Source organism: Chelonia mydas, chromosome 11, assembly GCF_015237465.2.
Source record: "Chelonia mydas isolate rCheMyd1 chromosome 11, rCheMyd1.pri.v2, whole genome shotgun sequence".
In the NCBI taxonomy this organism is placed as follows: Eukaryota; Metazoa; Chordata; order Testudines; family Cheloniidae; genus Chelonia; species Chelonia mydas.
The window spans coordinates 67,313,563-67,338,001 of record NC_051251.2 but is presented as its reverse complement, the minus strand read 5'-3'; the positions used below and the strand labels follow the sequence as shown (position 1 = coordinate 67,338,001).

Here is a 24,439-nt window from a genome sequence, read left to right as displayed (position 1 = left end):
TGCTTAATTTTAAGCACACAAGTGGGCCCATTTGGTGTTGCCATGCATGTGTATATATTTGTGACTCAAGAGTTTTTCCTTGCTTACAGTGCCGTTTCCTCCTTACTGCTTCTGGATGTTTCAATTCCCTATCAAACTGGCTCTCGGAACTGCTCTGTCTGGGCAACCCCCCAGCAGAGGCCATGCTGCAAAGGGGCTCAGAGAGCTGAAGTAGCATCTGGACTCACTGCATTGGAACTGGGTAAAATAGACCAGAGATCATTTTAAAAGCCTGGTCTCTTCACACCAGTGATGTATACACCCATTAGAGGTGGGACTTGGCCTCACTAGCCCATAATAACCAGCCACTATTGCAATTCCTTTTCTCACATTCATATTGGGTAATATCTGTGGCTATTCTCATGACACTGGATCCCCTTCCCTGGTCCCTTTCTCTCTGCTTGGCTCTGCTGCACTCTGCTTCCTATCTCCCTGATGATGGTGGCAGGGCTGACATCACCCCTTTCATGTGATCCTCAAGGGTGACTATGAGGCATTTGGGTCATATGTACAGCCCCTGGATAGTGTAAAGAGGTGGTTCTACAGAGCAGTTGTCTCCGGACACTGATTCCCTTGTTTCAGTAGTTGACCACTGTCACAGGGTTTGGGGTGGAATCCAGACCAGTGAGAGTCTGAGTCACCCTTCCCCTGTAACCCTGGTTGCCTCATATGCTTCACTGCTGTAACTCCCTGCCTGGGACATTCACAGTCAGCAGCAAGCATGCATGCCATCACCTGAGTGTCTGTTTATAGCTACAACCCTGGTCCAGCAACTCTGACCTCAGCAGCCTGTCATCCACAAACCAGTCATGCGCGCTGGTTTCGACCAGCCTGGGTTACTACTAGTAGGGTGACCCCAACATGCTCCCAGTCCTGAATTTTCCCAAAACCATGTGCTCTGCAATGTCCAGCCCTCTCCTGGACAGTTCAGAAATAAGTTTTGTTTGTTTCTCTACAGGCACAAAAGCCCACCACAGCTTATTAATTTAAGTGTGTGGCAGGGGAGAGTAAATATACTCTTCTTATTTAAACACAGCACTAAGTTGGTTTATACTGAAAATAAAACAAATTTGTAAACAATTGGACATAGGTTAAGTGATGCCAAGTAAAGAATAAAAGTAAAGGTGGTTGCAAACAAATCAAAGTGAAAACAGGTATCTAAAAGTCTAGAACTTAATCTAGCAAGGTACAAGTTTTGCTGAAGATGGTTTCTCTCCCCACCCATTCTTCTTCCCAGCCATGGTGGACTTTCTCTCGGTCAGGTCCTTTCACAGAAGTACAAGGTGCTGGCTTTCCTTGTCTTCCTAGGTGAAAGATCTTTGCCTAAGCAGGTTTCTCACCTATATTCAGTTTTCAGAAACTTCAACCCCTCCTTGGCCGAAGACGCATCTTTCTCAGCTTCCAAGAACTCTGGCCTCTTATGTCTGTCTAGTGATGGGTGCCAAAGATGGCTTGTCTTTACTTATATCTTCCAAAGTTCAGTGCCTTTTTTCAAGAGGTAGGATGCTGTTTTCCCCTTCCTGTGTGCTTCCATTCACCTATCTGTCAATGTGGCTTCCATTATTTTGATTCAACCATGCTTAATTTACATAGGAGACAGGTACATATCTCCACCCTGTTTGGCCACAGACTTCAAAATATAGATCAAGTATCAATATTTCCTCATACAGTGCTAATATAGGCATTGTACCATGATATTAATCACCGTGGTGTCAGTAGCTTTCAGAAAAGACCTCACTCTCTACACTTTTATAATACAGTAATATTGTATACAGTCAGTTAATTCAATTGCTTATCACGTGTGGTTCCGCCCCCACCCTGCATCTTTATAGACCAGTAAACCTTTGCAATGTATTCTTTGAAGATTAAAACCGAGACCCAGTGTGTCTCTCCTGCTGGGCATAGATGCCAGTCCTTCCCCACGTGTTAGCTTGATTTCTTTGTTTGCCTGATAGTTATTGGACCTTCATTGTCTCTGCCTGACAACATTCAGAGAACCAAATACACATTCCTTTGTCTAGGGCAGATCTGTTTACCAATGCCCTCTGACATACCTGGCTTACACACATTTTAGTCCTCATTCCAGCATGTATCCATAACTCTTAATACACACTACATACATGCATCGTGCCAGGATATTAACTATCACTGAGTTATTAAATTTCCAACGATACCTCACAAGGCATGTTTTGTACAAAGAATATTACAATCGTGTGTAGGCTGTGAATTTAGGGATAGTTAGGGTCACTTCCATGCAATGGACACCTTACTACATGCTCTCGTGCTATGACACGTGTAGTGTTGGCTCAGTCCTGCAAGGTGCTAAGCGCTCTGCTGCTGCTCCAACAGAGAACTTAAGAACATGCTCGGCCTTTGGCATGAACACCAGTGAAGACCACTCAGTAGTTTGTTTCATTCTCTCCTATTTGGGCTTGCTAGCTCTCTAGGGTATGCCTACCGTGCAAGTGGCGGTGTGATTGTAGCTCAGGTAGGCAACCAGTGCTAGATTTAATCTAGTTTGCACAGGCAACACTAGTAATGTAGATGTGGCAGCATGGGTTAGCAACCTGAGTACACGCTCCCTGGGAATCCTAGGGACCCTTAGTTTCTCACTACTTTCCAGTGCTCTCAGTCCCAAACACATAAAGCTACATTATTTAGGGCAAGTAGGCAAGTATATGGAACATGAAGATGCTCATTTGCATTCACTAGTTTATGCACAGACACCTGTATTTGCATGAATAAAAACTTCCCAAACAAAATCCAGATGCGTGAATGTTTGTGGGAAAGCAAACTAAGACAAACAACTGTTTGGATGAGGAACTATCGTTTTGTTCTGGGTTTGTACAATGGGGTCCTGGTCCATGACTGGGGCTCCTAGGTGCTACATAATATAAATAATAGTAATAACTAAAAAAAGTGCACACCTGGATTGTACTGAATCATGCTTCAGAACTCACAGATGTGTTTGCAACTCGCTTTCCCCACTCCTTGCGCATCTCCATGTTCACAGGAACAGATTCTCCTTTTCACTCCTGTGTGAGTGAAATCGGAAATCAGAATCAGCAGTTTGCACCTGAACCCAGAATGGCAGAAACGTCATTCTCTTCTGCTCTTCAACAAGTTACCCTCTGGCTGTCTCCCACAGGGAGTGTTTGAGGACTCAGTTCAAAAAGGAATGAAGGATATAAATTTGCTTGAGACAATTATTATCCCAATCACAATGTTCTTTTTAAATAAGTGTTTGAGTGAATACCAAAAGGGAGCAATTAAACTCTTGCCTCATAAGACCTTGGCAAAGCGCTGAATGGTAAAGCCATAACTCCATTCCCTTTCTACCTTGGCCCCCAGAGCAAATGCACCTATTTCTGGAATTTATTCAGCTCAAGAGAGTAATGGAGTCAGATTGGTAAATGGCAATCGGACAAGGAGAAGTTCGCCATACTGGAGTCTCATTCACATAGTTAAAATTAGAGTTGTATTCCCAGCGTTAGAAAATGCTGTTGACACAGACACAAATGACACTTTTCTACTCACAGCATAGAGTAGTGGGCAACTGTGCACAGATTTGGGAAGTGGGGACTAGAGCTGGCTGGGTAACATCTTTTGGATAAAACGTTTTTTTTGTGTGTTTGAAAAAATGTGGATTCCCATTTCCCAAAACATTTCACGAATTTGTGTTCAATTCATCAAATTGTTTTGGTCAGGGAAAAAAGATCCCCCAAAATCTAAATGTTTCATTTTGACATTTTCGTTTGGATTTTTGTATTTAAAATTACATTTGGTTTTGAATTTTGTTTTTATTTAATTTTAAAAGGTTAAAAAAAATCTCAAAGAGGGAAACAAAATGTTTCATCTCAGTTCAAACCAAACATTTTGTTTGCCCCGAAACACTTTTTTTTTTTTTAACTTTTTCATGTCGTCACAAAATTTTCATTTCAGGTTGACCCAAAATAAATGTTTTCCACAATTTTTCAGTTTGAGCAGAGAACCAAAAAGAATCAGTTATTTGCCCAGCTGTAATGGGGACTTTTCATCCTCTTCCTAATTGTTCTGTGAGTGGCCAGAGGTATGTTCTTTAAGCTGTCTGAGCCTCTGTTTCCCCTTCCCATCCTTTGCCCTGTCTGTTTACATTGTGGGCTCTTCTGGGCTGTGGTCCCTTAAAGTCTTTGGAGTATCTCCTTCACAGTTCCTGAACGCACACACTCCTCCTCACAGCATTCCGAACCTCTGGAGGGAAGACGCATCACTTCTGCAGGCAACAGCTCCATCTTTGTTATTTCAACGCCATTGGCTTGTAGTTGCTCTGCTACCTCTTCCAGTTGTTTCTGGCCATTAGGACCGGCTCCAAAGTAAGGAGAGGGGAGGGCCTTTTTAATTGTCATCTTGGCTTTGCAAGTCACAAAGCTGGCTCAAGTGTGGCAGAAATATCTGTTTCACCCCACGTGAGTTCCCAAATTTTCTAGTGAGAGGAGAGAAGACCCATTGGTCCAATGATAAAATAAAAGGTGGGGGACAGGAAATGAGGCTCAAGGCAGGCTTTGCATGTTGAATTCACCCCCTGTTCCATGACATTATTATAAAGTTCCCTTTTATTTCAGCAAGTGTGAAATGTGGGTGTCTCAGTGACAATTAAACCAGCTCATTAAGCGATGCTAATAACTCATGGGCAAGGCTGATTTGTCCCTTCTGTTGCCCTATCCCATCCTAAAAACATCCTTCCATTTTGCCAGCTAGCCCAGAAGAGCTTGGTAAGACTGTCTGAGTTAGGTAGGGGGTGACTCCTGCTGAAAGAGATTCAAGGAGAGAAGTCGTAACCAAAATTGCATGCATGTTGCCTTGGAACAGGCAGTCAAGATCGTATTGTGATTATTGTTAGAGGAAAAAAAGAAAGAAACTAAAAATCCTGCAGCTTATTCCATGGTGTTTAACTCTGCTTTCTTCCCCAGACCTGAAGAAGAGCTCTGTGTAGCTCGAAAGCTTGTACCTTCCACCAACAGAAGTTGGTCCAATAAAAACTGTTACCTCACCTACCTGGTCTCTGTCATATCCTGAGACCTACAACAACGCTGCAAACTGTGTTTAACTTCTCCACTGAATAGCTGGGGTTCTCTCCCCATTTATACATGCCAAAATTCATAGAGGCCAAGGCCACAATGGTGTTGGTATGTGTTGGCGCTACGTATTATATGTGTAGAGTTGGATGTAGGCGGTTGTAGGTTATGTTCTCGTTTTAGGGCGTGTTTGACAATGTTGCCTTGTCTGATCAAATCCAGTTTCATTTATTGTTTTGTTAAGGTCACCACAGAGCTTTGTGCTTGGACCCCCAGGAATTTAGATCCTCAGCGGGTGTTAATCACCTGAGCATCTGGCCTGTTATTTTGAATATTCTTCTGCAGGAGGATTAAATGGAACACTGCAAAGTGCTAGGCTACGACTCAACGTGATGGAAAACTGGGTCAGACTTTTTGTCAGCCCACAGACCACTTTCCTTTAAGGGCAATGAAAACACTGGGGAGCTGCTAATGCATTCAGACACTGATCAAGGGCAATCAGGCTATTTCTAATCACACCTATGACCAGGCTCTAATCCCTGCAGTGAAGGTGTTTTGTTCAACCCTGAACAGCAGAGAAATGAGATTATACACAGGATCTCAAGGTTGGCCTGGTAATCCAGTGACATCGCAATGCAGAGGACACGTCCTAGCTGGGCTGGGGAATGTACAGTGGCAGCCCAATCAAGCCCTGAAGGAGAGGAATAATAATACTTTGCACTTACGTAGCATCTTCCACCCCAGCACCTCAGCTCTCTTCACAAGAATTAATTAGTTAAGCAACACAGGACTCGGATGTAGGCGTTACTACTCCCGATTTATAAGTGGGGAAATGGAGGTACAGATGGAGTAAACTACTTCCCTAAGATTAGATGGGAAGTGTTGTGACAGAGGCAGGATTAGACTCTTGTATCTTCTGACTCTTAGGGTGGGATGGAGGAATGGGGAGCCTCATAATCATAGTGGGTTTATAACCATATTTGGTAAATCAGTGGAGCTGGTTGGAAAATGTTTTTTTGTCTCCCATGGAAAATTATGATTTTTTTTAAAAAGAGGAAAAGTACCCAAAACTGGAAAAAATGTCCAAAAACTGTTGGGGAAAAAAATCCCCAAACTACTGGATACCGGGAAAAAATTGACCAAAAATTTAATATTTTTTTCAGTTTTTGGCTGAAAACTTTCTGGGTTGGGGTTTTCCAGTAAGAGGTTGAAAGTTTTCAAGGAAAGCTGTTACTTTCTGCAAAACTTCTCATCTTGTCAAAAATCATTTTTCAACAAAAAAAAGTTTCAGGAGAAAATTTTCACGCAGCTCTATGGTGGATCTAAAGCGTAGGCTCTCCCCTCCAAATGTGACTGTCACCTAAATATGAACGCTGTCCTGCTGACTGGTTAGAGAATGCTGATAGACATAAGCACAGTGCATGGTGAAGGCTAAGCTTATGAAGAGTAACAATTTTACATAGAGCCTTCCCTAGGGAAGCATCGCAAGCTGGTTTTCTTGCTGACCCTCATATGGGAACCATTCTTGCAGCACCATGGGGAGTAGAACAAAGGGGCACATCTGCACTGCGGGGGAAAAAACAACCCTGGGGCAGCAAATCTCAGAGCCTCAGGCTCTGAGCGTGGCTGGCGGGTATTTTTTGGGTTTTGTTTTTCGGAGATGTAACCTGCATCCTGCACTAGGGACACAACACAACCGTTTTTAGGAGGGGAAATGGAAAAAAAAACCCATTGATTTTCCAAGGGGCGCAGCCAGTTGAGTTAGGAGACGTCTCTTGGAGTATGGATGCTGCAGATATTATTATTACTACTTAGCATAGCCACAGTGTGGAATAAAGCTGTGATAAGCATAGTGCTCTACTGACCGGGGAGAGCACGCCATGCTTAAATGCAGTAAAGGTCGGGATTTAGACAATTGTTATCGCATTGTCACACCTGATATGGAGTCTGTAGTACTCATTATCTCAGGGAAGAGTCCTCTCTGAAGTGGAAGGATTTGGCTGAGCTCTTGAGCTTCAAATTGGCTTCCTCTCGGGAAGGGGCAGGTCCAGATTAGCTGCAGCCTGGAGGTAGTTTTGATTGGCACCAAGACCAGCTGAGGGGGAGAGGGGGCATGAGTGATACTGAATGACACCTGTATATAACAAGGAATAAACAAGCAGAATGTTACAGCAACTAGACACACAAACCATCTAACTGGAAGTTGACACAGTGTTGCTTGCTGGATTTCTGGCCTTGTGCATTATAAGATGTGCTTTTATAAGGTGGTATATCTAAAATTTATCACCAGAAGTGTACACATTTTAAAGCAATACAGATTAGGATTAAATATCCTGTGTCAATTCATTTCTCTCTCAGCAAGGAAACAACCCACTCCTGGAGCTAAATCCAGTCTAATCTACCTATTTACCAATCCATTTCTACAGCACTCATCACCATGATGAGTGACAGTGGAAGTAATTAACCATTGGAACAATTTACCAAGGGTCATGGTGGATTCTCCATCAATGACAATTTTTAAATCAAGATTGGATGTTTTTCTAAAAGATCTGCTCAAAGAATTATTTTGGGGCAGTTCTCTGGCCTGTGCTATACAGGAGAACAGACTAGATGATCACAGTGGTCCCTTCTGGCCTTAGAATCTGTGAATTTATGCAACTTCCTGACTGCTTAGAAGCTCCCACAATACTGCATCATAGCTCTGAATGTGTATGAGTTTGGAACTGTACAGCTGATTAGTGGCTGACTAGAAAGAGAGATAGATGTCATACTTTAATGTGCTTGCAGTGTTCTTTTAGCCATGTTGGTCCCAGGATATGAGAGAGACAAGGTAGGTTAGGTAATATCTTTTATTGAACTGGTGAAAGAAACAAGCTTTTGAATTCTTGGAAATTTGAAATCTTGTGTCTTCAACCACCAAAAGAGACAAACTCTCTCATACTTCTAATCTAACAGATATGGAAGACTATCTTTTAATTCAAGAGCTAGAAGCCTGTGGTTTTGGTAAGAAGGGACTTTCATGGTTATGAACACTGTGTGAGGTATCCAGATCATGTTGTGATCGGTATAGTACAAAAATGTCAATACATAGATGGGTCCTATTCCCAAATCCACATTTATTCAGGTCGCTAACAATCGTAGTGACTTATATGTAAATGTGGAGATGAGCAAAACTGGATGTGGTCTTGGTTTACTTGGTAGACTTGCTTGACATACAGACTTTGCAAAACTAAAACGAGTATTTCAAATCCAGCTCCCATGGTATCCCAAGCCCCAGACTTTAGGAGAATTCAGATAACTGATTTTGATTATGGCCCAACTTTATTTCCAAACCTTACTGATTAGGTTATGGGTTTGATAGAGTGAGAGGGTATGTGTGTGTCCCATTTTACCTGAAAATCCTTAAGATTTTGTAGTAAGAATGATTTCAGGTCAAAGATTTTACTCTCAACTTTTCTTTAGTAGTGGCCTTAGACTATAATAGATAAATCCCACTCACTGTTTAACTGCACTGCTGTTCTCCCAACTCCTGACTATGGGACCGAGTCGTAGCTATTTGAGAATGAACTCAGCCTTACAAGGCAAGGTACCCATGTATATGTGTGTGCAGTTGCCCTCTTTTACATAGAATCAGAGCTGCTCAGATTCTCCCACTGGCTGAGCTGTTGAGCTATTCCATTAGCTCATCAAGTAGTGACTTACATATCGGTTCCACAATTCATAGTTGTTCATACATGCTAGATGTGTTGTATGAGGTGATGCTGTCCACTGTGCTGTCTAGCTTTACCTTTCTATCTATCTAGCTATCTGTCTAATTTTCCTAGTTAGCTAGCTACTAGCAGGAAAACTCACCAACAAAAAAATGATGTTTAAATAACACTGTGATCTGAATTAACCTCACAAAAGGCTCAATCCTGCAGCAAAATTCCCATTCCGTTGCATCTGTCACATGGAGTTCAATGAGAGTTTGGCCTGAGTGAAGATTGCATGATTGAGCCTACAGGAAGGAAGCCCAAGTTAGAAATCTGGGCCTTTGGATCAGTCCCTGGTGGTTGAATTTTACAGGCAATGGATGTATTTTTCCATCCTTACCATTCTTATCATAAGTTCCGTTAAGCTGAGATTTGATAGAGAACCCCCATGTGTACACAGCTAATCTGACTTCAGCTAAGCAAAGAATGCACATGTCGCTGCTGCTGGTTTTGACTCCCAGCCATTGCGTGTGTATTAAAGGAGGGCAGAGAAATATGATCTGTCATACGGGCCTGGCAAGCAGCCGAGTCATGAATTTTTTATGACACCTCTTCCTCAGGTGCTATGTGTGGGCAGATAGGTAGTTTCATCAAGGCATGTAGCAACTTCAGCAGACGCATCTTGGAATGCCACCCATTTTATCACTCAGGGACTGAACAAAGCACAGTTAAGAGAGACTGGATATTATAATTAACACAAGCCACTACAGGCTGCTGCGTCTGTCTCCTCACCATTAGAAGAATAACCTGTTGCCTTTGCTAGGAGCTATTGCAGTGGAGAAGGGAGCTAGATTTACTGAGAATACAGCAGCTACGAGCGGCTGAGGTAGCTGCTCCAAAGCTATGCTGTGGGGAGGAGGAAGGGGCTCGTATGCTGGACGCAGCAAATCTGGTTGGGTCAGAGCATAAGTTTTGGCTTTCTGAGACTGAGGGGAGAGGGAGGAAGCAGCTCGTCTGCTTTTGCTTGAGCTCTCCCAAGGATGGCTTCACTCTTTCAGCACTTGCGGATCCTGCTGTGGAAAAACTGGCTGAGCGTCAAGAGGCAGCCTGTGAGTATGAAAATGAAGCTGCTGGAGGGGTGAGGAGAGAGAATGAGGCAATGGAATGGAGGGAAGGGGAGTTCAGTAGTTTTTAAAGCCTTTAGGAGCAAGTGACATGTGTAGAGAGAGGAGGAGGGGCTGGAAGTGAAAACTTGTATTTTTGCATCAGCTGAAGTCAAAGGCTCTGATCCTGCATCGGGATCCACCAGTATGGACCCTGGGCACACAGGTGGAGTTCCACGGAAGTCAGTGGGGCTCTACAGGGGTCCAGAGGTCCATGCTGGGAGGACCTGATGCAGGAACATGGCCATATCAGGTATTTTCACTGTCTGAACTAAGGACCTGATCCTGCCGCTAGCTCCAGGTGGGCAGAGTGCAAGGTACAGAAAAGGGCAACAAAATGATTAGGGGTCTGGAACAGCTTCCAAATGAGGTGAGATTAATAAGACTGGGACTTTTCATCTTGGAAAAGAGACACCTAAGGGAGGATATGATTGAGGTCTCTAAAATCATGACAGGTGTGGAGAAAGTGAATAAGGAAGTGTTCTCAGAACACAAGAGCTAGGGGTCACCAAATGAAATTAATAGGCAGCAGGTTTAAAACAAACAAAGGGAAGTATTTCTTCACACAATGCACATTAAACCTGTGGAACTCTTTGCCAGAGGATGTTGTGAAGGCCAAGACTATAACAGGGTTCAAAAAAGAACAAGATACATTCATGGAGGATAGATCCATCAATGGCTATTAGCCAGGATGGGCAGGGATGGTGTCTCTAGCCTCTTGTTTGCCAGAAGCTGGGAATGGGCGACAGTAGATGGATCACTTGATGATTACCTGTTCTGTTCATTCCCTCGGGGGCACCTGGCATTGGCCACTGTCGGGGACAGGATACTGGGCTAGATAGACCTTTGATCTGACCCAATATGACCGTTCTTATGTCTGCAGCTAAATCTAATTCTGTCAAAGGAGCGCTGCTAAGGGGAAACTTCTCGAGGATGGTGAACATGGGGCCATTTTGGCCCCAAACTCTAAGGAACAAGGACTTGTCTATAGAGAGAAACTCAGAATGCATTTCCTCCCATGGTGCACCCAGCAGCCCTGCAGATCTTCCTAGCCTCCTCATAAGCAGCAGTGTTTATTCATCTCTCATTGATTCTTGTGCTGCTCCCAACACCCTGGCCTGCAATTACTTTGCAGGAGTTTACATTAGAAATACTGCATGTGTGTGTGTGTACGTGCACAAGGTATTCTTAATTAAACAGCATGCATCAGAGATTTGGTTGCAAGGGAGGAGGAGAAAGTGGGTAATAATATAAAAGGATGATAAAGGTACTATTTTCAGTGACATGTTGGTGTTCTAAATAGCACAGAGATGAAAAGGCATGTAAATCAGTTGTCTGTACAGGCTCAAATGTTGCTGAATGCTGAAACTGTGCAAATAGCCGCTGAATGGGAAGGAGCATTTTCCTGTGTCTGCTTTGGTGGAGTTGTTTCCCCCATTGGACAATGCAAAGACTCTCTGTCCCACTCCTAGAAATCAGCTCTGCTGTCAGTTACACAGGCGTAAGTCCACATGCTCCATTGGCCTTGCTGGAGTTCCTCTGATCCATCCTCCCGCTGATGGTGTATCTCAGAGACGAATCAGGTTCCTAGGCAATGGGACTAACTCTGGGTTTTCAGTAAAGAGAACATTTCATCACCTTTTGGAAAACTGTGTGGATAATATCTTTTTTTTAAAATTGTGAATATTGTTGAAAAATATGTTTAAAATGGGTCGGCTTTGAGCACAGCTGACAGTAAAACAGTCCTCTCACGCTTTGACTTCTGGCAAATATCCACCATCCCAGGAACTTTTACACTCCTGCTATTACTATTATCTAGCACTATCTCAAGGTGTATAACGTTATCTCCATCTAAGAGATGAACCTTCCTGTGTTTCGGTATTTCCAAGTGAATCACCTTAAGGTCATTTTGCAATTCTATTGCCCTTATAAATACTACCTGGTTTTTAATAGTGTACATATAATAGTAATACCCCAGTTTTTATCATCAGTAGATGTCAAAGCACTTGGAGGTCACTATCCTCATCTCCACTTTACAAATGGGGAGGCTCAGAGCAGCGAAGTGATTTGCCCAAGCTCACCCAGCAGCAGAGATGGGAGTAGAACCCTACTTTTCTGTATCCCTGTTCTAGCTACTAAGGGCTTGTCTTCACTACAGCTGCTGGTTAATCTAAGCTATGCAATTTGAGTTAGGTTGGTAGTGTAACTCAAGTCGACGTAGTTTAGATCTACTTACCGCGGGGTCCACACTATGCTATGTTGACGGGAGACGCTCTCCCGCTGACATTGCTTCTGCCTCTCGTTGAGGTGGAGTACAGAAATCGATGGGAGAGCGCTCTCCATCGATTGAGTGTGTCTTCACTAGACCGGCTAAATCGATGCCGCTGCATCGATTGCAGCAGTGCCAATTTTGCTCATAGTGAAGACGAGCCCAAAGCAACACGGCCTCTCAAAACAAGACAACCACTATTTACAGCATACTATTTATGATACATACATATTGGTACTTGTACTTTCTAACCAAGTTCTGGTGCTCACCAATACCACCAATATAACAAATATGCCTTTATTCCTGTTTTATAGCTTTGGTCGTTCACCTTAATTTCCTGGCCTTTGATTGTTTTTATAATCCTGGCTATTGTCCGAATCAGATTCCCTCCGGAACCACAACCAAACTGTAAGTAACTGGAACATTTCTATATCTTTGGGATTTAGTTCCCATTTCAGTGACGGACATATTACTTTTAAGTATTTGGTTCCTTTACGTGTACAATTCTTTATAGTTTCCAGATGAAATTTCCTTAGGTACGGAATGCTGCATACAAAATGTCTGCTTTTCTGAGGTTATTTTTGTTTACAGGTCTTTCATATTACCTTCATAGTTAAAGTGGGTTTACACATATTCCCCATTGAGATCTTCTCAGGTACTACTGTAATGGGGGGCAATATAACCCCCTAGATAAACAATGGGAGAGAGGGCAGTATGAGACAATCAGCCTGCTAAACCCAGGGTTGTGAGTTCAATCCTTGAGGGGGCCGTGTAGGGATCTGGGGCAAAAATTGGGGATTGGTCCTGATTTGAGCAGGGGGTTGGACTAGATGACCTCTGGAAGTCCCTTCCAACTCTGATATTCTATTCAGCAAAGAAAGTAAGTACAAAGCTAATGGCCCGTGCTCAGATCCACAGGGGTATTTAGGCTTCTAACTTCCACTGTAATCAGAAGTTAGGAGCCTAAATACTTCTATGGATCTGGGCCCATACCCTTAGCTGGTGTAAATGGGTGAAAGAGATCTGCCTCTTTATGCCAGCTGAAGATCTGGTCTTAAATGTATTCCATTTGGTTTGCACATAACCAGTGTTGCCAACTCTTGGGATTTTATCATATGATGAGCAATATTTGCTGTTTTGTTGTAAAGCTTCACCTCTGGGAGTCATGTGACTACGTGCTCGGCTTTCATTTTTGTAAAAAAGTAGGTTTTTAGTTCTTGTAGTTGCAGAGGAACACTTGGAAATATGGGGTGAAATCCTCCTCCCTGCTGTGGCCCTGTTACAGTACGGAAAAGGACTGTAGCACTGTAAAGGGCCCTAAAACCCCTGTATCTGGCCAAAGCAGGATTCCCTTGGTGCAGCCACCACAGAAACAGCCATAAGTCTGCCTGCTAAGGACCCCCTTGCAAGTTGTGATGTAGGGTGCATGGCGAGAGTAGGACAAGAAATATGAGAGAAATGTCAGGGGCAGGGCTACAGCACCCCATGCTTCCTGACCAGTTGTAGTGCATATTTTTAAGGATGCAGTCACTAAGCGTAGGTAAGGAATTGTTTACAATCACGTAGCGATGGACAGATTATTACATGTAGCTAGCACAGTCAGGAAAGAGAATAAGCTGCAGAGAGATAGAACGAGCTTCTCAGACACCGACTTTTGTATGCTTAAAGATTCTCACGGAAAACCTCAGTTTAAGAACATAAAAGTACCATGAGATCTGCAACTATGTCCAGTCAAGACTAACACAGCTCACATCTTAATATCAAATTCTCCATAGGACAGGCTCATATGCAATCGGCAGATCTGGAATAATTCAGTGACTAATGTTCAATAATGAATAAATAGATTGTGAGGTTTTTGGGGTAGGGAGTATCTTTTTATTGCATATCTGTACAGCGCCTAGCACAGACTGATGCCTCTAGCTGCAACAACAGTACACATTGTAATAATAATGTGCTGTTCACAGATAATTCAGGAACAGAAAAAGAGCTGAAATGGGTCAGGTACATTATTTGCTATGCCTAGTAAAATATTCACTCTTGCAGTGGAAAAATTAACTAGTTGGTACAGTAACTATGGAAAAAACATCACTCTGCGCCATCCAGGCAACCCAGATGGTTTTACAGGTCATGGGAACGTGTACAAGATAGAATCTATCCCTAAGGGCTCAAGCCACTCAGTCTGCCGAGGAACATAAATTAAACTCCTCGCCCTGACTAGCACTTGCCCGACCCCACCAAACCTTCCTGTCCCTCTCCTCCACCTTTTTATTCTACTCCTTTCCTTTCCTTTCAGTTGCCCCCTCACATCTTTCTATTCTCAGTATATGCTCTCCCTAGGAGACTGATCCCCGTCTTCTATTCAGTGCATGATGTCTTGAAAACCACAACCAGATTCAAACAACTGTTTGATATTCTTACTTAGCTGCCCAGTTACAATGCACCCATCACTGTAATGCCAAGTGCAAGTACATCGCTCTCCAGTTAGACCATAAGCTCCGCTCTTCCAATGACATGGACTTTCTGAGGAATCGTGCTCGACACAGTTTACAAAGGAGATGTCACTGGGCTGATTCACAGCCTGCTTCGCCGAGGAAAGGCCTGTGCGCAAAGCAGAACCATGCACTGTGTGCTCTTAATGTGTCAGGAGCGTACCTCATTTCTGCCCTGAAAGGGTTCCTCATCTGGGGGCCCTCCATGAAGAATGCTCTCCTCCCTGCCCCACTTTCCATCATCCAGCATGTCCCTGGTTTTGACACTTGTAATCTCGGGGGTAGGGTCTAGTGCAGAGAGAAAGATGATCCTTGTGCTGAAAGCCAGTCTTGAGTCTAAGCTCTGCCCAGACACCTTTGTATTGTAATGTACAAAGCGGGAGGGCTGTGCTACCCATGAGCAAGGACTGGGTGGGTGGACACTGAAAGCCCACCGAGTGTGGAACTCCCACTGGCCTCAGAGGGGAGTACTGCTTGCAGGATTGGGCTCTAAGTTAGTAACTCAAGAGGGAGATGATAAGGCATGAGATAATGATTATCAGATTAATACTGGAAAATGCCACACCTCCGTTTAAAAGTAGAGGTTGTACAATTTGCCTGTGGCACATGAGCCAGGATTTACATAGGGTCCTACTAGTGTAGCAGAAGCAGCAGATACATATATTACATTTTTAAAATAACAGACATTTAAAAAGCCCTGAACAGTTTCACTCTGGGGCTAGGAAGAGAGAAAGAAAGAACCCCAGGTGACAGATGCGAGTCACAAAGGCGCATCTGGAAAGCGCTCAGGTACTACAGAGAGGACAATCATATCTGAACACGAGTAGAATGGATCCTGCAAGGTGCTGAGCATCCTCAACTCCCATTGACTTCATGGGCGGTACAGGGGAAACCTGCACTTCCAATGCAGCATCGTTCATGGGGTGAAATCCTGGCCCCACTGAAGTCAATGGAAGTTTTGCTGCTGATTTCAATGAGCCAGGATTTCACTCATGATCCCTAAATTAGCTGGTAAAATGAGCTTCCAGACACTAAGGGCATGATCCTGTGTTTAACGTTAAGCTCATGAGTAATCCCATTGAAGGCAAGAGGACTAAACACGTGTTTAAAATTAAGCACGTGCTTGAATGCTTTCGTGGGTCGGGGCCTTGCTTCATGTTCTCTTCTGTATTGGAAAGCTTTGATAAAAGGTTACATTTTTGATCATTTTGAAGTTTTTCTTTTAACAAACGATACTTTAAAAAAACTTCTTGTAACACAGGAGGGAAGAACCTTTGCCCCAGGGCAAAGCAGATCACAAGCACCCTGAAGGACAGCACGCAGACAAGTCAATAACTGCTACCTAGCAGCCCAGGTGGCTATAAATTGCACCAAGGGATGAGTCTGCCTCAGGATCAGCTGGCTAGATTGGTTCTTTAAGGCCACCTTTGCTCCCTGCCCTGGTTCCCTTGCCAAGCACAGTTCAACCGAACCTGAGAATTGGAATCTATAGTTTAGAAAACTTGTTTTGCGTTTTCAGACTAGTTTACCTCGTTCTCCCGCTAAAGAATGTGGCAACCCCCATCACATTTTTAGGGAGCTAGTTCAGGGCTCATTGATGTTGCAGGTTTCCTTCTCTCTTTGCTGATACAAAACTGTCACGCAGGGACGGCCGATAGAGCTGAGCCCTGGCATCTCTGTGGGACAGGCTGCCAGTTAGTATCGGTTTTGATGGTGACTGTTACTATGTGGAGACCTGCCCATTAGGCACTGGATTGAGATCACCACAACAAATGGTTGGTATGAGGCTACCAGCAGACTGTGCTCAGGCAGAAGACCAAGTGGGAGCCAGCTGGCCACAGATGGCACTAAGAAAAGGAGTACTTGTGGCACCCCAGAGACTAACCACAGCTGGCACTGATATCGTGGCTGTGAAAATGAAGGGGAAAAGCCTTAGTTAGAGTGGGATTTCTAAAAGCAGTCGGCACCGACCTCACTCTGCTCCCATTGAAGTCAATGGTAAAACTTTTGTCAGTTGGTGACGCCTGCTTGTTTCTCCTGGGCCAAGTTCAGTCTTGACTTTTGGAGAGATGCCAACAACTCTGTTGTCAATATATCACAATACACTAAACGGCTGGCAGCAGAGACCAGCTGGTAAACATTTTTAATGAGATCCTTTTCCCTGTATTCATGTGCAATATCTTATTACCAGATTCATAAAGCTAGGGATGGACCAGCCAGTTATTGGGTCATTCAGCAGATAATTCTGAAGTTATTTGATTTTTTTAAAATGTGTATTTGGTGTCAGAGCTACATTTCGGAGAGATGCCAATGGCTCTTATGTCAATTGTCCTTAAAGGCCACATAGTTGTCGCTAGGGAAGAAGTGGTCAATATTTTAACAAGACTCTTTACCCCATGTTGATAGTGTTGGGGTAATGCCTCATCACTCAATGTACCGGTAAATAAAGGAGGGATAAGCAAATGAGATTTGGTAAAATAGGAACAACCTCAGTCTTCTATCCAGAGCGAGATTCAGATATTTTCTAAGGATTGAAGGAGTTCATTTAACTTTCTTTCCATTTTTGTGCACTTCAGTATTTTCTCATTCAGCCTGTGAGAGGCCTGCTCCAAGGCCCTGGATCTGAAAACCCCAAACTTTAGGAAATTCTGGATCTTCTTTAGTGTCTGGCCCTCGTGCTTATAATGGAGTAAATTGAAACCTCATATTCATACTGGTGCTTTTAGCTGAATAGTTGCCTTTAATTTGGGAAGGTTCAGATCTTGACTCATCTGGATCAGTTTATAGATTCATAGATTCATAGATATTTAGGTCAGAAGGGACCATTATGATCATCTAGTCTGACCTCCTGCACAACGCAGGCCACAGAATTTCACCCACCACTCCCACAAAAAAAAAACCTCACACCTATATCTGTGCTATTGAAGTCCTCAAATTGTAGTTTAAAGACCTCAAGGAGCAGAGAATCCTCCAGCAAGTGATCCGTGCCCCATGCTACAGAGGAAGGCGAAAATTGATAGCAGTTGATGCTACCTAGTTGATACTAGACATGGGTGTATAGATTCAGATAATATAAGGATTTTGATCCCCTCAACTACCATTGAAAACTTCAAACCAAATCTTTTTTTGGATATTCTACTTTTCTTTCATTATATTTCACTTCTCCCACTGTTCTGCATTTCTGGGTTTCAGCTGGATGTGGAAGTGCCAAAATAAAATTAGAGAGGCTGTTCTTGTACAACTTCCAGCCCAGCTGGAAGCAGATGAATCTTGTTTCTGTAGAACCAACATGTCAGAATTCCCTGGATAAGGTTGGGAGAAGCATCCACATGGATGGGCAAATATTTGAACAAAACTTCCAATTTTTTCTTTAGCTTTGCCAATTGCACTCTAATAAACAGTCGGATGCCAGGCCCGGAGGTTAATAGTTGCATTTGGTACAGAGTTTGTCAAATTATTCTTCACAATTAAGTTTTAGTCACCAATTAAAGGGATAAACATGGATTTGGGGAAAGACTGGGAAGTTCTGAGCAGCTTTCAGGTCACACAATGAAATCTTCTAAGGAAAAGGAAGATGGCAGAAGTACCACTGGAACGATATATCCATTAAAAAGCAATCAGACAGTAACTACAGTCCTGGCAGGGGGAAGGAAGAAGTTGAACAAGGAGGAATAATTCAGTAGTGTAAGAAGAAGCACATGATGCAGCAGTCTGAATTAAAAGCTACACGTTCTCATATAGTCCATGAGAAGGCAAATAAGCAAAAATGGACTCGCTGGAACGCCGGTATTAGGTTAGTGGTGTCTAACCTCTCCTCACTCCCTAGCCCCCTTTTATCACCTCATGACGTGCCCTGGCAGAAATTCTCAATAAGACCTGAATATAACTGGTAATTTGAGAAGAGGGTGAGGTGAGAATTATTAATGGGTTACCCCAATTCCTGGTTATAAACTAAATAGAAGAGGTGGTTTAGGTTGCAGAGCCAAGAGTGCAACGATATATCTAGAAGTAGCCCTAGCCTGTATCAAATGAATATTTCTCAATGGAGGAACATGAGGTAGAATCTGTGCTTGTGAAAATATGGTGGAGTGTGTATTACCAGCGTCCTGAGCCAAACAGTGACGGTGCATATGAAACACTGAGAGAGCTTAGAGAGGCTACAACAGCAAACAATGGCTGATGTGAATGTAACCGCCAAGTTATGAACTGGCTTAATGTTAGTTTGGGGTGTGGTTTATCTGAAGCTGGGAACAACAAATTCTGGAGCTTCACCAAGCAGCACTGGGTTGGAGGCACGGAGTTGATGTTTTTCACAAAGGGTGTAACATTAGCCACTGGAGTCATGTGTCATGAGACAGGGGTTTTGATCTTTATCTTCCTGACCATGGCCATATGACTGGGCCAGGAAATAAAGTCACAGTTCCTTGCCAGCATAAGGGAGGGACGTGATGGGGATGGGAGCACAGAGTGAGAGAGGGAATGGTGTCTGGGGTAAGGGAGAAGATGGCATGCGCAGCAGATTTAAACATTTTGTGTGGAAAAGTCCAACAAGGTCAATTTTCATGTAAATATTTTTACTATACATTTTGTAAAATTTTAGTAACTACTGTATAAATGACAATAGACATCTAATGAGTTCCGAATGACAAAACACCATTCGGATTAAACACAGTGCTTTTTAATGAACAAATTTATCCACAAATACGTTTAATGCACTATTTGACAGGCTGAGTGTTCTATGGAGTCCACGTGTCTTATGTATGGAGCATGGGAGGACCTGATAAGGTTTATAATATGATGGCATGATATGGCAAAGTTGAGAGTAAGAGAAGTTTCTTACCCCAAGAAAGTGGTAGTTCTGCGAGGGAGGGAGAGAGGGCCGATGGACCAAAAGGTCATAAAAGTTGCCTGAAACAAGTAAAGAATGAATAGGGGGAGGAAAAATATTCTTAAATGGCAAGGAGCAAACATTTTTAAGGCCTGAGAAGTAACCATTCAGACTCCATCCATCTTGTAGTACAGAATATAAACGTTGGCAGGTGCTGCAAGGTAGAAGATGAATACAGAGAACGTGAAGTGAAAAAGTGAAGCACTAAAAACCAGAAATACAGGATGTAGACATGTAAGATGAAATTAATTAAGGACAGCAGTAGTAGGAAGCCAGTGCGTAAGTTAGCAGAGCAGATTCAGTCCTGGTATAAATTGGCGTAACTTCCAAATGGGAGTTGCATATTCTCATGCCAAGACTGCATTTTAACCAGGGTTGGAGAATGGCCAATCAAAGAGAATAAGGAAAAGGTAGAGAAGTGTATTGGTCAACAGATGACATGCCAGATCCTCAGCTGGTGTAAATCAGCTTCTCTCTGTGGGTTTACAACCAACTGAGCCTCTCGCTCTATGTTTGTCATTAGCATTTACCATTATCTCATGCTCCTGTGCTGGTTTTTCCCGTACAAAAATTAATAAGTAAAAGAGACAAACCTCTGGAAGTTTAAAGTAGAAAATGCAAGATATGTAAGTTTGATTTCCTTTGCCTGGTGTTGGTAATGATGGCCCTGATCCTACAAACACTTAAGTGCTTGCTTACCTTCCCTCACATGAGCAGTCTCATTGACTTCAATGAACATTCTCGCATGAATATTGTTAAGCATGTCATGTTTGCATCTCAGGGATCATGGCTGTATTCCTCTGGGCCCCAATCCTGCAAGAGGACTCCTGTGCTCATGGGAAGCGCCAATGAAATCAGCAGACCAAATTCTCATCTGGTGCAAATCTGTGTAGCTTTAGTGGCTTTAGTCTAGTAGAACGGGTTGAAAAATTTTCGATGGAACAGTTTTCCATCAGAAAATGCAGTTTTGTCAAAACCGAAACATTTCATGGGAACATATTGATTTTGACAGATTTTAAGGTGGAAAAGTGTCAAAATGAACCATTTTGACTTTACTGTTTTAATAACGTCAAAACATTTCATTTTGATATGGTAGAAAAGTTTCTTTTTAGACTTTGTTGTTTCAAGATATTTTGATTAAACGTGTATATCCTATTCAAATATTAATTTTAATGTTTTATATATAATATAAATATATATATAATCAATAATTTATAATGTTTCAGCATAATCAAAGCAAAGTGTTTTCATTCAATCAAAATGAAACCTTTTGATGGTTCCAAATCAATTTTTTCTTTTGGAATTTCCATTCTGCAGGACATTTCAAATTTTTTGACTTTTTGTTCCAATTTGGAACTCAAACAACTGTCAAAATGTTGGAATTTCCTGGGGAACTGGCATTCCAGTGCCCAATCAGCTCTATAATCGAGCTATACTGATTTACAGCAGCTGCAGATGTGGCCTACTATGTCTCTCCATGGGTGCGGACGCCTACCCAGATGGATCCAGGCGTGGGTCTGCATCTCATTGTGCTGTGAGTTTTGTTTGGTTGGGATTTATGTACTTTTCTTTAAGAGTTAGTAAAGAATTAAGAAACCTAAAGCGTTTTTAGAAAGGGAACATGGTTTTGCCTGAGAGGGGTGTGAATGCGCTGGCGTTCATTGCTAGCAAAGGCAGAGTGCCATTGGATGTCTTATTAAAAAGATCAGACTCTGGCTTCTGAACCACATTGTCAGGGTGGGTGAATCCACTTGGACACAAAGATGCTGCTGTAAACTGCCCTCATCGCAGCGGGGGAAAGACTAGGGCAGGCGTTTCCTTGGACGTGTTGCCGCACGCTTTCAGTGACAGTGAAGGGCTGCCGTTGCTTTACATTGTTTCCTCCACAAAGCCAGGGGTTCTGTGAGGTACAACTCCTGCCCTGGGTGCCCCTTGGGGCTGGGGGCTTACCAAAGGCCATATGGCCAGCCAGAGGCAGAGTTGAGGGTGAAAGCTCAGAACTTCCTGGTTTCTGCTCTGCGATGGATGTGGTGATGCTTTGTAACCACCTAAGAATACTGGTATGGAATCTGACTACTAAGGGCATGTCTACACTATAAACTTAAGTCGACCTATGTTAGGTTGACTTACAGCCACCGCAGTAATTACTGCGGTGATTCATCTGCCCGCACTGCCTTTCTTCTGTCGGTGGTTCGTGTCCTCTCCAGGACCGCTTCCATTGACTTAAGAGGGGCAGTGTGGGGGGCTGAGAGACCGGGCTCTCAGCTCTGCGCTCAGCTCCCTGCCAGTAGCCCAGCTTCTAGCTCCCCACCAGGAGCCTGGCTGCCCCATCTTGGCTCCCTGCTCCCCACATAGTTTGTTTGTTGTTTTAAGATCTGTTTTCTCTGAAATGCTTTTGTCCCAAATAAATAATACTTGCCCTTAAGAAGACCGTTGGTTACCACGGTCGTTGCCGCAGGAGGAAATGAACTGCGGGTACTGAACAGAAGCCAGGTCTGCTGGGAATTGCGGTTAATCACAGGGGTTGGTGGCCTGGTCTAAGAGTGGGAGAATGGCATGATTCCATCCTGAGAAAGGTGACAGCTAGAGGGGTGCTCTCAGAGAGACCAGGAGTGGTCAGAGGTGGATGAGACACCATTTGAAGAACTTGTCCTGCTTGCCCAGTAACACGCTCCACTGGCATAAAGAGACTGTAAAGATGGCAGGGAATGCCCCCAGTGCCAGGGGCTCTCTGGGTGGCAGAGAGCTGCCAGGACAGCTCTCTGTAACCGACCTTTGCAGCTCCAGCATAGAAGACCTGCTAGAGGCGAGCTAGGGGAACGAGTAGACATGGCAGCTGCGCATCACATTCCAGCTGTGCTGGGCCGCAGTACAGTCCTTAGTTACCCCTAACCTTGTGGCTCCCGTAACTTACCTGGGGAGGGGCTGCAAGTCAAGGAGGTGCAAAAACAGCTTCAAGGCACCTTTGCTGTCCTCTCCCCATTTCTACACCAAGGTACAGGGTAGTGGACTGTGCCTTTAAGGGACCAGATCAGCAATGGCACACATCAGGAAAAACAAGCGGCTGGATCCAGGGCAGTTGCAACAAGGATCTGTTTGTCGTAGCCGCCAGCAATGGCATAAAGTGGGTGGAATACAGCCCACAGCTGGTGCCTTTGCGACATTGATATGAAGGCACCAGCCTCTCCGGGAGCTGGTGTGCGAGTCACCATCATGGCTGAAACACTGTGGATTGACCTGGGAACCTGCAGAGCTAAATGCACGAACCACTACAGCTTGAGCTAAAGGGTGGGGGCAACACAATGTAACCTCTGTGGATTGTCACAGCAGGGCCCTGTAACACACACTGCCCCGAGGGTTACCCTTGCAGATGAAAACCTGGGTCCTGGAATGCAAGGAAACCGTTCTCTTTATATTCCCTGGGTTTAAATGTATTTATCCCATTGACTCAGAGCCGTATGTTCCCAGTGTTTGCTATGTTGCTAACACCGATGTTACCACTGGGACCGTTCAGGCTGTCGTTTCAGCTTTGCAGGCATTGCTGACCGCTAATACACTTAATAGGTCTAATGCTCGGGCCCAAAAAAGAGATGGAGAGAAAGTGGTGAGCCGATCAGGAAAAGGTGTGACTGGTCGTCTGTTGTGGTTAAAGGACAAGCTAATCAATTGCCACTACAGGCCACACAGAGTTTCCAGGTGGCTGACTCATTTCCGTATAAGAAATAAGAGCAGCCTTCTTTGCCAGGTGTTTTTTATTACTTGTGCATCTCTTCTCATAGGCTGTGATTAAATGAAAGAGCTTCAGGATTTACTAGAGGTGCCGTCACTGAAAATAAGGGTCTTTAATGAGCCATGTTGGCTGGCAAAGGGCAGGGCAGGGCAAACTGTATTTAAAATGCTGGCCTCTCTAATCACATAGACCCCATTAAATACCATTGAGGATCTGGGTCTTTGGATATGACTACACTGCAGTGAAACACCCGAGGCTGGCCTGGGTCAGCAGGCTTGGGCCTGTGGGGCTATAAGATGTCAGTGTAGATGTTCAGGCTTGGGCTGAAGCCTGGCTCTGGGACCTTCCTGCCTCACAGGGTCCCAGGACCCAGCCCGACCCTAAACATCTACACGACAGATTTACAGTCCCGCAGCTCGAGCCCTGTGAGCCTGAGTCAGCCGACATGGGCCAGCCACGGGTGTTTTGTTGCAATACCCTTAAGCTCAATTCTGGCCCTGGCTATGGGTTAACACAAGGGAGGAAGGGGACATAAAGGCACCCACTCACTCCCCTGGACTGGCTACATGGATCATGGATCACTGAACACGGGATGTGGGAGAGTGGGGGGAATGCAGCCACTGTGAGGCTGATACTGCTTTTCCCAAACAAGTTGAGGCCAATGGACAGGCATTGGTAGCTCCATCCCCCTTTGTGCCTAGATCAGCACAGACGAGACAGCACACTAGGGGAAGCCGTCTGGTTCCAGATCTGCTCCTGCACTGCCCCATCTATGAAGCTTGTAGCAAAAGCCACAATGGAGTCATTACTTCACTGGGGACTGGATACAGAAGCCAGTGGTCCTGCAAAGAGGTTGTCCCAAGCAAACCCTGAAGATCCACCCTGTGATTATGGATGTTTAGCCATTATGCTGGAGCTAAGTCCTGCCTTTCAAAAACAGGAACTAGCCATCACAGTTCTATGGCTTTTCTTATCTTTTATATATTCATCTTTTTCCCATTTCTCAAAAGCTTGTATTGTGTGTGTATTGACAAAAACCTTAGTAAAAATAAGGAACACTGGTTCCCATTTACACTAAGGCCCCTTGTCATGGTTCTGGCAGGCTAAAGGAGCCT

At 43.9% G+C, this 24,439-nt stretch overlaps 1 protein-coding gene across 1 annotated transcript in view; it reads left to right on the top strand.

Annotated features, from left to right (window-relative positions):
* The first annotated feature begins 9,825 nt into the window (after positions 1–9,825).
* The window catches only part of ABCA12 (ATP binding cassette subfamily A member 12), a 122,464-nt gene continuing 107,850 nt past the window's right edge, over positions 9,826–24,439 (top strand). Inside the window, exons 1-2 of the mRNA XM_043525582.1 lie at positions 9,826–9,894; positions 12,532–12,625. Of these exons, the coding sequence (XP_043381517.1) occupies positions 9,826–9,894; positions 12,532–12,625 (163 nt within the window). The remainder of the gene's footprint in view (positions 9,895–12,531; positions 12,626–24,439) is intronic.